At 45.6% G+C, this 12403-nt stretch overlaps 1 protein-coding gene across 1 annotated transcript in view; it reads left to right on the forward strand.

Moving 5' to 3' along the window:
• GPAT3 (glycerol-3-phosphate acyltransferase 3) overlaps window positions 1–12200 on the forward strand; it is a 30782-nt gene extending 18582 nt beyond the window's left edge. The window contains exons 7-12 of the mRNA XM_079990996.1: window positions 875–990; window positions 4254–4309; window positions 7420–7505; window positions 9491–9619; window positions 9858–9937; window positions 11159–12200. Coding sequence (XP_079847122.1) covers window positions 875–990; window positions 4254–4309; window positions 7420–7505; window positions 9491–9619; window positions 9858–9937; window positions 11159–11279 — 588 coding nt within the window. The 3' untranslated portion in view covers window positions 11280–12200. The remainder of the gene's footprint in view (window positions 1–874; window positions 991–4253; window positions 4310–7419; window positions 7506–9490; window positions 9620–9857; window positions 9938–11158) is intronic.
• Window positions 12201–12403: the final 203 nt, after the last annotated feature.

Raw genomic sequence — 12403 nt, forward strand, 5'->3', positions numbered from 1 at the left:
CAGTGAGAGCTGTTTGGCAGAGGAATGATCTACCTCAGGAGGTTGTAGACTTTCCTTCCCTGGAGGTTTTCAAGCAGAGGTTGGATGGTCATCTATCATGGATGCTTTAGCTTAGAGATCCTTGCATCGCAGGGTGGAGGACTAGATGACTTAAGGGGTCCCTTCCAACTCTACAATTCTATGGTTCTGGGAAGTGACAGTAACGTGCAGTAGAAAGTGTGAGATAACCACCTCCCTGACACAACGTTGTTAACCTCCCAGCAAACAGATAGTAATGGAAGCTCAAAAAAGCAGATTGTGGGCACTTAAAGATGACATACTGTATTTTTCGTTCTATAGGACGCACATTTTCCCCTCCAAAAATTAAGGGGAAATGTGTGTGCGTCCTATAGAGCGAATGCAGGCTGCGCCGCTAAGCCCAAAGCCAGAACAGGAAGACGGAGCACTGCGGAGGGCTCCGTCTCGCTGCTCTAGCTTGGGGATGGCTGCGCGCACAGCCTCTCCAGGGCACCGGGGCGCTGCGCTCCAAAGGCTTCAGGGATCTTTGAGGCTGGCGGTGGGGAAAAGCAGCGCTTCCCCCCACCGCCAGCCCCACAAGCTCTGGTGAATGTACCTTGAACGCACCTTGTTTTAGAGGGGGAGAACAAGAAAAAATCCCCCCCCCTGTTCTCCCCCTCCTATGGTCCGGTGCGTCCAATGGAGCGAAAAATACGGTAATCATGTCCTTCAAGAATGACATCACTTTCAATGCATGGGGGGGGGCATCAACTCCACTCACAAGGCTCCTTTATAGTTTTAAAAGGGAACTATTTTGAAGGAACTCCCTGCTGATTTAATTGTGTCTCTTTTTTTTTTTGGTGGGGGGACCTTACAGGTGGGCCAAGCTCACGGGGGCCTAATGGGTGTGATTCAGAGAGCAACCGTCAAAGCCTGCCCACATGTTTGGTTTGAACGCTCCGAAATGAAAGATCGCCACCTGGTGACGAAAAGGTATGGGGCTTGTTGTTGTTTTTTGACCCGAACACCAAGAGGCAAATGGCTGTGGGTTGCTCTAAAGCAGGGGTCAGCAAACTTTTTACGCAGGGGGCCGGTCTACTGTCCCTCAGACCTTGGGGGGGCGGACTGTATTTTTATTGTGGGGGGGAAATGAATGAATTCCTATGCCCCACAAATAACCCAGAGATGCATTTGAATTTAATTTGATTTGATTTAAACTGATTTTATAATGAATTGATTTTAGAATGTTGTATTATTTTATTGTTGCTAGCCGTTCTGAGCCCCGCTTTGGCTGGGGAGGGCGGGATATAAATAAAAATTTATTATTATTATTATTATTATTATTATTATTATTATTATTATTAAATAAAAGCACACATTCTACTCATGTAAAAACACCAGGCAGGCCCCACAAATAATCCAGAGATGCATTTTAAATAAAAGCACACATTCTACTCATGTAAAAACACCAGGCAGGCCCCACATATAATCCAGAGATGCATTTTAAATAAAAGCACACATTCTACTCATGTAAAAACACCAGGCAGGCCCCACATATAATCCAGAGATGCATTTTAAATAAAAGCACACATTCTACTCATGTAAAAACACACTGATTCCTGGACCATCCGCGGGCTGGATTTTTAGAAGGTGATTGGGCCAGATCCAGTCCCCAGGCCTTAGTTTGCCTACCCATGCTTCTTATTTACTGCACGGAAAAGTGTGGGACTCCTTGTGTTAACTGCCATTGGGGATTAGAAAAGTAAGGTAAGAGAGAGGGCCAGGCTAATGGTGTGCAGTCTCTCTGATATGTCATTGTGTTAGTTCTGTCTATTCATAACCTTGCAAATGCAAATAAAGGTATAGTCTGCCTCAGGGTGGATTTGATTTAGCTCAAATCAATTTAAATCACGATTTAAATCACTAGTCAGTAAGACTTGATTTAAATCTCTCTTTTTTTTGCAGAAAGACTCATTCTTGCTGGTATAATCTTAATATTTACAACCAGATGAAGGTTTCATTTTCGGAATGATAAATTTTCAGAGTAGTTTTTTCAGTTATATCAGAAATTCCTGATTTGGTTATACTATTAGAAATACATAGACAGATAATTATGAAATTATTTTGAGGTCTAATGAGTTAACTGTTTATATTTCGACAATTTTTCTGCTGTACTTTATTGGAAATGGGAAAATAATCATTAGTAACAATTTACACAATTTATTTAACTAAAACAATAACATTATAGCATATGCATCCATGTTTCTTAACTGATGTGGTTAAACAATTTTAAATTTGTTTAAAAAACTGAGTTTTAGCATACATGAAAAATGTAAAACAAATCCTTATTTTCTAATGAATAGCCTTTGGACTATAATGTAACTTAAATAGAAAACTATCTTTAGAAATATTTTCCTCCAAAAGGATTTTATTTTAAAAATAAAAAAAAATCCGGTTTAATTTTTTTAAAATAAAAACATTGTTTTTATGCACCCTGGTCTGCCTTATCTCTGGGAAAAGCTGGCAAAACAGCCTCAGCCTAGTATACCTGAAGGAGCGTCTCCACCCCCATCGTTCTGCCCGGACACTGAGGTCCAGCTCCGAGGGCTTTCTGGTGGTTCCCTCACTGTGAGAAGCCAAGTTACAGGAAACCAGGCAGAGGGCCTTCTTGGTAGTGGCACCCGCCCTGTGGAACACCCAACACCCTCCCATCAGATGTCAAGGAAATAAACAACTATCTTTTAAAAGACATCTGAAGGCAGTCCTGTTTAGGGAAGTTTTTAATGTTTAATGACATATTGTCAGAGCTGCCCGAGGTCCCAGCTCACAAAGGACCAACGCCAGTTCTTGTTATATACAAAAGTCTTTATTGAAGATCAGTTTCGATTTCAAAGCCGCGGCGCGCAGCTCTACGTCTTGGAGTCTAGACCGCTGAATCTCCTCCCCCCAGACACCAGTTTAAGACTCTAGCCTTGCTCCACCTCTTCCTTTGCTCTTTCCTCCTCTGGGTCCGCCTGTCCGCTGGGGTCTTGCCCTTTCTAGACTCTTCTGACGCTGAGTCCCCTGAGTCTTTCCCCCTCCCTCCGGCGGGCTTTAGGACCTGGTTCCCAATCCGGGTTACCTGCTGTGCCACGCGCCTGTACATTTGAACTTGGCGCGCGCGCCCACCCGGCCACCTTCCTCCTGACCGTTACACTGCTCCTGTCACTGCTTCCCCCTTCGGAGAGGCTAGCTGGATCTGACTTCCCCTCCGTTCCCTCACTCTGCGATGGAGGCGTGGCCAGCCCTGATTCATCTTCTCTCCCTGCTGGAGGAGAAGCTGGTCCTGATACATGAGATTCTTCCCCCCCACTACGCTCTGGTGGAGGAGCCGGTCCTGATCTCTCGCTGCTGCTTTGGGAGTCCCCGCTGGCCCCTTGCTTCTGGTGTGTCCCCCCTGGGACCCCCCTTGCCCTGGCCGTCGGCGCCCCCCTCTGGGAATCTTCTGATTCGCTGGAGAAGCTCATGGAATCTCTCGGGCCACTCTCATACACCCCTACGCTGCCCTCAGATTATTCCCCTTCGCTCTCCATTTCCTCTCTCCCCTGTGCCTCTGCTCCTGAGCCCCTGACACATATATTTAATGTTTAATTATATATCATCATCATCATCATCATCATTATTTATTATTTATTGCTTGTTCAACTGCTGGCTGGAGTGAAGCAGCTGCAAAAGTATTTGCAAACCCGCATGCAGCTCCTTGAATATCCTGGCTTACTAAACCAAAACCTTCAGGCAAGTCCATGCCAACAACCTTAATAATAATAATAATAATAATAATAATTTTTATTTATACCCCGCCTTCCCCGGCCAGAGCCGGGCTCAGGGCAGCTAACACCAGTGAAATTACAGTAAAAACATAATAGTGAAAAAAAGCAATTTAAAATACAGGTTAAAATGCAGTTTAAAACCTTGTCTTCCTTCTGTTGCTAAAATTTCTTCCCCACCCGCACCAAACTGAAATGGTGCTTTGAAGAGTAGAACCTTGAAAGGTACCTCCCGATCTGAGAACCACTTAGCTCGCTTGACTCTTAAATATTTCACTGCACAGCACAGAGCTAAGGTGTGCAATTTGTTCCCACAAGGTGTTGCCAATGGCTTCCGGCTTGGATCCAGCAACCCTCTACTTATGTCCTGAGTTATTGGAAACAGATTAATTCCAAGAGACCCTCTTGAGTACTGAGGCGAAGACTGAAATATTTCTCCTTCTCTTTCAGGTTGAGGGAACATGTTGCGGATAAGGAGAAGCTGCCCATTTTAATTTTTCCAGAAGGTAAAACATACACTTCTGTTCCCTCATTTGTGGGTTAATAACAATTACGATACAATACGATACGACAAACTTTATTGTCATTGTCCCATACAGAACAACGAAATTGAAAAATCTACAGCAGACCTTCAAAAACAAACAAGCCTGCTATCCCAGCCTGGTTAACCCCCTAAAAACTCTGATACCCCATAATTAAATACAATATACTCCCATAGAGACCACCTTACACTGCGTTTAAAACCAAAATCGCATTTGGATAGAAACTGTTACTCAGGCAGCTAGTCCTAGTCTTTATAACCCTGAACCTTCATCCAGAAGGCAGAAGCTGAAAGAGATCATTTCTGGGATGTACACTATCCTGCACTATCTCTGCAGCTTTCCTATGACACCTGGAAGCATAGATTTGATCCAAGGTGGGAAGAGTGCACCCAATTATTCTCTCCGCAGTCCTTACAACCCTGGACAGCATTGTTTTTTCCCTGACCATGCAGCTCCCAAACCACACACACACAGACCATAAGTTAATACTGTCTGAGTCGCTCTTGGACTCTTCCCTCGCCGTGAGGAGTTCCCCTCAGGTTGGTTACATCAAATTCCTGCGAGAACATCCTCTCTTGTGACAGTCTTATGGAGGAAAACAGCAGAATATGACCGTAAACAGTGAGATCATAATATGAGGCCCATCTTTGTTTGCCTCCTCCATGGCAACACAAGAGCAGGCCTTATCTGTGGTGGCTCCCCATTTGTGGCATGTTCTCCCTGAGGAGATTTCACCCCTCCCATATCCAAGAATCTCCTGACGAGTCTGCTGATTCTGCAGAGAGGAGGAGCAGTGTTTTGCTTTCTACTTATTCAGCTCCAGCACCAAGTCAGTCAGTCAGTCAGTCAGTCAGTCAGTCAGTCAGTCAGTCAGTGTGTCGGAGAGAGAGAGAGACTGAGTGTTAGAGATCGTGTGTAGAGATAAGGTTGCTGCTAAGAGCAGCTGCAGACACTCAGTGCAGCATTCATTAATGCTTAGACCTATTTAGCTCTGTATATAGTTTTGTATTATAGTTGTAGTTATAGAATAAAAGAAGATATTCTACAGAGCTGCTCTCCGAGTCGTGTATACACTGCTAGACTCTACTATACTCTGCTGTGCGACGACTGTATTGTGGAAGTGAATCCGGTGCTCACAACTCTAAGCTGTGAGTCCACAGCACTTTGACCTGGTGGTCTCTGGAAGTGCTACCCAGCTCGCCTAGCCCAGTCGGGGTTGAAGTGCATGAGTCCAGTTGGTGACACTGGCTCAAGGGCGATGCTGACACTCCCCAGGGAAGTTCAATTGGCGCCTTTCATTAGGTACCAGGCAAAAGCATTATAACTAGGCCTTTGGCCTAATTTAACTATCTGTGGCCACTTAGCAGCGGGCCACAGACATCCCATGCAGATACATGAAAACCAAGAGAAATAAGTTAATTTCTTATTTTCTCTTGGTTTTCACGTGTCTGCATGGGGTGTTTTTGTCTGGGTGGTTGTAAGTTGCTTTAGTTTGCCCCGGGGCAAGGTAATGCGACAAACAATTCAACAAATAATAATGATGAATGCATAAATAATAAAGACGATGTGGCTGAGCTTCTCCCTGCCCTTGTCCCTTCCTGCCCCCTGATATGTGGCTTGGCATGCAGCATATACCCCTTGTCAGGGGAGTCTTTAGTGTATGTGCCACCGTGGTGCAAAAATCCGCCCAGCGCCCCCAAATTTAGTTTAGTCCCAAATTAACTTTTACAGTGGACGCTCAGGTTGGGAACGTGATCCGTGCGGGATGCATGTTCGCAACCCGCATCTGCACATGCACAGGTTGCGATTCAGCGCTTCTGCGCATGCGCAAAGCGCGACTTACTGCTTCTGTGCATGCACGACTGCTGAAACCCGGAAGTAGCCCATTCCAGTACTTCCGGGTTTTGGCAGTCCACAACCAGAAAAGACGCAACCTGAAACGGCTGTAATCCAAGGTATGACTATTGTGCTTATGTCACACACCTTATTTCTTGTTCACAAAAGAAGGGAGGAAAAAGAAACAAACTTTGTTTTTTAATTTATTTACTGACAAGCGCCACCGTGGTAAATGACAAGCGCCGCCTCTGGCATGGTGCGCCTTTGGTAAATGAGCGCACAAAGTCGAAAGTCCTTTAGTGAAGCAGGTATAAGGTAAAGGTAAATGTACCCTTGCCCGTATGGGCCAGTCGTGTCCGACTCTAGGGTTGTGCGCCGGGAGCCAGCGCTGTCCGGAGACACTTCCGGGTCACGTGGCCAGCATGACGAAGCTGCTCTGGAGAGCCAGCACCAGCGCAGCACACGGAAACGCCGTTTATCTTCCCGCTATAAAGCGGTACCTATTTATCTACTTGCACTTAGAGGTGCTTTCGAACTGCTAGGTGGGCAGGAGCTGGGACCGAAAGACGGGAGCTCACCCCGCCGCGGGGATTTGAACCGCCGACCATGCGATCGGCAAGTCCTAGGCGCTGAGGTTTTACCCACAGCGCCACCCGCGTCCCACTAGTGTCCTTTAGTGGACACGTCCTTTAGTGAAGCAGGTATACATTTCAGTAATACCTAGGTATATATGTATTTTGTTTTTCTAGCTTGATCAAAATTATTTGTTATTTCATAACAGGTAGATAAGAGCTTAGGCGGCTTCAGTGGTGGGCGCCTGGCTCTCCTCAGAATTTGGCGCCCAGGTGCCCTGCACCCCCGGGTAAAGATGGCCCTGACCCTTGTGTAGACATTATTGAGCTGGATGAACCCATGGCCTGGCTTTGCATAAGGCAGCTCCCTGTGTTCCTTTGTCATTCACGGAACGACTCCAGCTTGCACAATGGAACTTGCCCTCCCTCTTCTTCCCCAACTCCCCACCCCCAGCCCGCAAAATAAAAATAAATTTCAAAATGTGGTAGGGATGTAGGGAGAGAATAAAGATCCATCAGAGCAATCAGAAGTCCTTGCATGATCGGGTCAACTTAGTTCAATACAGGCTTCTGCAACTCAGGACTTTAATGCCTAATGTGAATAATGCTCCATCTGGGTTTGTGTTTACTGATTGCTCTGTCTCTTATTTCTTTTTAAAAAACCAGGCACTTGTATAAACAACACCTCGGTCATGATGTTTAAAAAGGGAAGCTTTGAAATTGGTGGCACAATTTACCCAGTTGCTATCAAGGTAAGAACACGCAAAAATATTCTAGGTTCTAGAAGGTTTTCTAGCCAATTCTAGCCGGTTCCTAGGACAGGTGTTCCTAGTGCCCTCTGGATGTATTGAACGCCACATCCCATCATCCCTGATCACAGGCTATGTTGGCTGAGGCCACTGAGAGTTGGAGACCAGCAACATCTGGACGGCAACCGCTTCCCCATGTTTTCCCAGGAAGGTGTCGCTGCTGCTGGATCTCATGGACTCCAACGCAGGCATGGAAGTCTGGAGATGCCTCCAGACAGGTTCAATACACATTAAACTGGACAAAGATGCAAGTGAGAGCCAGCATCTGGAAGCTCAGCTTCCTCCATCCATGAGTTTTGCTAAAGAGGGACTGGGCAGAGGAATGAATGGAGCGCAACCAGGCTTTCCCTGTTCTTACATCTGAAAGCAGATTTGTCTCTTTCCAGGGAGCAGTGTGCCATAAACCCATGGCACCAAGTCCAGTAGTTAGCTTCACAAATGTGGGAGCAGAAGACAGGTCCCTGGGAAACTGCCTAGGACCAACATCTAGGACCACAAAGTTACTCTTTAGCGTGGAGACCAGTTGTTTGATCGCAATGTTTACTTTAAGAAAAACAAAAAGCTACTGGTGGGTTGTTCCAAAAAAGCAGAAATACAGTGGTACCTCGGGTTAAGTACTTAATTCGTTCCAGAGGTCCGTTCTTAACCTGAAACTGTTCTTAACCTGAAGCACCACTTTATTTAATGGGGCCTACCGCTGCCGCCATGCTGCCGCCACGCGATTTCTGTTCTCATCCTGAAGCAAAGTTCTTAACCTGAGGTACTATTTCTGGGTTAGCGGAGTCTGTAACCTGAAGCGTCTGTAACCCGAGGTACCACTGTACTAACTAGCTACAGACTACAGTCAAACCTTGGTTGTCGAATGTAATCCGTTCCGGAAGACCATTTGACTTCTGAAACGTTTGAAGACCGAAAACTTAAAGCGGAAGCCTCAATACAATAGGGACGCTTGACTATAATTAGCCAGCTCCCCCCCCCACTCTCCCCCCACCAATTTTTTATTCATTTTATAACAACACAAACAGAAAAAAACAAACAATACAAGCAAATTCCTATCTTATCCTTATTTTTTCTAAACATCGTTAGGTGGGCCTCCCCAAGTCCCCCCGTCTGGTTTTCATTTTACCTCATCTTTAGCAGTTTACATATATCATAATTTTTAACCATTTTTAAAAATCATGCTTACTTTTACCATAAAAATCTTCACATTTTATCACTTACAAATAATAATGTTTTAAAATACACTATCTTCTACTTCTAACTCTACAGCCTATATCCACTTCCAAAGCTATTCTAAGATTTAAATACAGCGGTACCTCGGGTTAAGTACTTAATTCGTTCCGGAGGTCCGTTCTTAACCTGAAACTGTTCTTAACCTGAAGCACCACTTTAGCTAATGGGGCCTCCTGCTGCCACCACGCCGCTGGAGCACGATTTCTGTTCTTATCCTGAAGCAAAGTTCTTAACCTGAAGCACTATTTCTGGGTTAGCGGAGTCTGTAACCTGAAGTGTATGTAACCTGAGGTACCACTGTATTAACATATTTTTTCAGATATTCTTTAAACTTCTTTCAATCTTCTTCCACCGTCTCTTCTCTCTGGTCTCGGAGTCTCCCAGTCAGTTCGGCAAGTTCCATATATTCCATCATCTTCATCTACCAGCTCCCCACCACTCATGAATGCTAACCTTGCAAGCCAAATGGGGGGAGCCTGCCAGACCTCACTGTGCCCATAGGCGAGAGGTTGTCTCGCCGCTGGCCTAATGGTTGCTCCCCCCCCTTAGAACTCTTGATTAACTTCTCACAGCCCTACACTTTTGGGAATTTCTGCTCCCTTCCAAGAATGCTCCTTCTAACACGGCTTGTGAAATGGCCCTTTTCACGTTGGCTGTGAGCGTGACTCTCAAATGCTGTCCTCCTCCCTTTGCAGTACGACCCCCAGTTTGGTGACGCCTTCTGGAACAGCAGCAAGCACGGCATCGTCAGCTACCTTCTGCGGATCATGACCAGCTGGGCCATCGTGTGCCACGTCTGGTACCTGCCGCCGGTGACGAGAGAGGTATCTGCCGTTTTCGCATTGTTGGCGGGTTGGCACAGACACTGCCGTTTAATTAGCAGGAGGAACGGCCCATAGTGGTGCCCTTGTAACTTTTGGGGGCAGCTAACCAGAGATGCTGTTTTGATTCTCAACCCCCTTCTCTCCCTCTCCTGGCTAAACTTGAGAAGTCCACAGTTGACTTCCTTATTGCATTTATATGTGGGTTACAGACGACTGCGTTCTGTTTCTTTCTTGGCAGGAAGGAGAAGATGCCGTTCAGTTTGCTAACAGGGTGAAGTCTGCTATCGCTCGCCAAGGAGGACTTACGGAATTGCCCTGGTGAGAAAAATGAGACTATGTCCAAGAGAGGAGAGAGAGAGAAATTAGAGCGTACTCTGCAAAAATTTAGAGCCTTAAATTTCAGCAGTGGGTGGTAATGACCTAGAATTCAGTTTGCCATTTGTCTTGAATGCTTTAGTTGAGATTCCAACATTACAGGGAGTTGGACTAGTCCTTCCAGCACTACAATTCTGTGATTCTAGAAGTAACAGTGCAAGCCTAACCAGGTCTGCTCAGAAGTAAGCCCCAGCGGCGTAGCGTGGGTTGTCAGCACCCAGGGCAAGGCAAGTAATTTGCGCCCCCTAATCTGGGGCAAGGCAAGTAATTTGCGCCCCTAACCCCTAACCTGCCGCCGCTGCCAGCTTCTTCTTGCTGCTGCCTGGGCTGGGGTATTTACGGTAAGGTAGCCACAGCAGCGGGTCCGTGTCAGGTGATCTGAGGCGAGTTGCCGCTGGCGCTGCCGCCCAAACGAAGCCGCTTGCCCGGAGGAGGAGGAGGGCAGAGAGGCGAGGAAAATGCAACATGGCCCAGTCTTATTTTTATCCTGTCTCTAACTCTTCTACCTCCCCTCACACAAGAACCAACTGCACTAACTGTCTCTCTATTTCCAACTGTTTGCCAACTGCTTTCCCAACTGCCTTTCCCAACCCACCAACCCACTAAAACCAACCAATTAGCTAACACAAACCTTGGGCTAAGCCCTTTTATAAACAGGTAGGCTCCGCCTCTGGCTTTCCTATTGGTCTACCTATTAACCCTTTCTCTCGCCCTGTACAGACATGTTCAAACGAACGGACAAACGCCACAAATGGCACTTAGGATTGCAGTCTTGATCTGCTCTGAGCACTGCCAACAAATGCAATAGTGTCCAGCTGAACAGATCTGCGATTGCAATGACTTTTGGTTGTGCAACCGCCATCTCCTTTCACCTCTCTCTCCACATACCCCTTTAACTTCCTGCAATCCTTTGTAGCATATCACCTGGATAGCTCAGCTGGTTAGAGCGTGGTGCTGATAATGCCAGGGTTGCAGGTTCGATCCCTGTGTGGGACAGCTGCATATTCCTGCGTTGCAGGGGGCTGGCTTTCAACCCTCCAATTCTATTATTTGGGGAGAGAAGAGGGAGACGTTCTGTTGGGAATCCTTGCGCTAGCCAGCCTTCTTAGGAGTGCCATCTTTATTCTGCTTCATACATTTCCCTTTCTGCCCTGTTCTTTTAAGGGACGGAGGTTTGAAACGAGCCAAAGTCAAGGAGACTTTCAAGGAAGAGGAGCAGAAGAACTACAGCAAGATGATAATAGGAAATGGAGCCTTGTCGAGTCGACCAGCAGACTCTGACTGATCTCTTGTGGCGGACGCTTTCCATGCCTCATCGCTATAGAAACGTGTGGATTGTTTCCCCCCCCCCCATTAGAAAAGAGAAGAAATCAAAGCACCAAGTGTGGGGAGAGCCAAGGCGTCGTTTTGTTTTCCCTTCAGCTGTGGCTTGTTGGTTTTGCCACTGTCCGCCGGTGAATTCTTGCTTTCGATGTCTGGGAAAAGAGGACTGGATTGAAGCAGAATGGAAAAATCCCAGGCAGCAACTTCTGAATGTTTGCCCAAGGGGGATTGTAGATAATGATTATAATAATAATAGTAATAAAAATCGAGCCCAAGTTATGTAGTTTGTACAAATAACAGTCAACGTTGTTTAAATGGTTATGGAAAGTTTGGGAAACTCCTCTACGGTCACTCTGATGGATTGCTGTGTGTTGATTGTTTGAATAGGTGGTCTAACATTTCGATGGCTTGTTTTTGATGGGTGTATTTTTGTTGTTGCCGAGAAGTTTTTAGGGAGGAAGTGGATGTCATTTAGTGTTACCAGGATGAACAGCTAGAAAAATGAAACATTGACTGGTGGCTATTCTTGACAGTTGCAGTGAGGAACCAAAACAGCCTGCAGACATTGTTTTTATTTAATTTTTTTTTTTTAAAAAAGGTTGCTTCTTGTAGAAATCCACTCCATCTTTCAGAAGAACTGTCTGGAATTATACATACATATATATATATATATATATATATATATAAATCACTCTGCTCCCTTTGTAATAAAATGCTAAAAAGTCAGAAGGGGAAAAAATATTGGAGGTAAACAGTGTCTGCTGAAATGCACTTCTTCCATGGTCTGTGTTGGCAGCAGCCCTATATGTGTATCTGTCACTTCCTGTATGAGAAATGTTATGTTGCCTTATTGTAAATTGAAATAAATTCTATATTTCTACTAGTGGTAGCATTACCCCCCTTTTTTTTACTCATTCCCCACAGCTGTGCATAGTCGGCACTTAAAATAGAAACCTGCGCCAAGGTCGCCCAAAACATTCAGCTTGTATGAATTATGCACGTAAAATACCTTTTACATAATTTTGTCGTGAGAGACCAGAGAACTAATAGAAGCTCCTGGAGCCTCATCCCCTATCAGTGTCAATT

This window comes from Podarcis cretensis (assembly GCF_951804945.1).
Source record: "Podarcis cretensis genome assembly, chromosome: 9".
Lineage (NCBI taxonomy): Eukaryota > Metazoa > Chordata > Lepidosauria > Squamata > Lacertidae > Podarcis > Podarcis cretensis.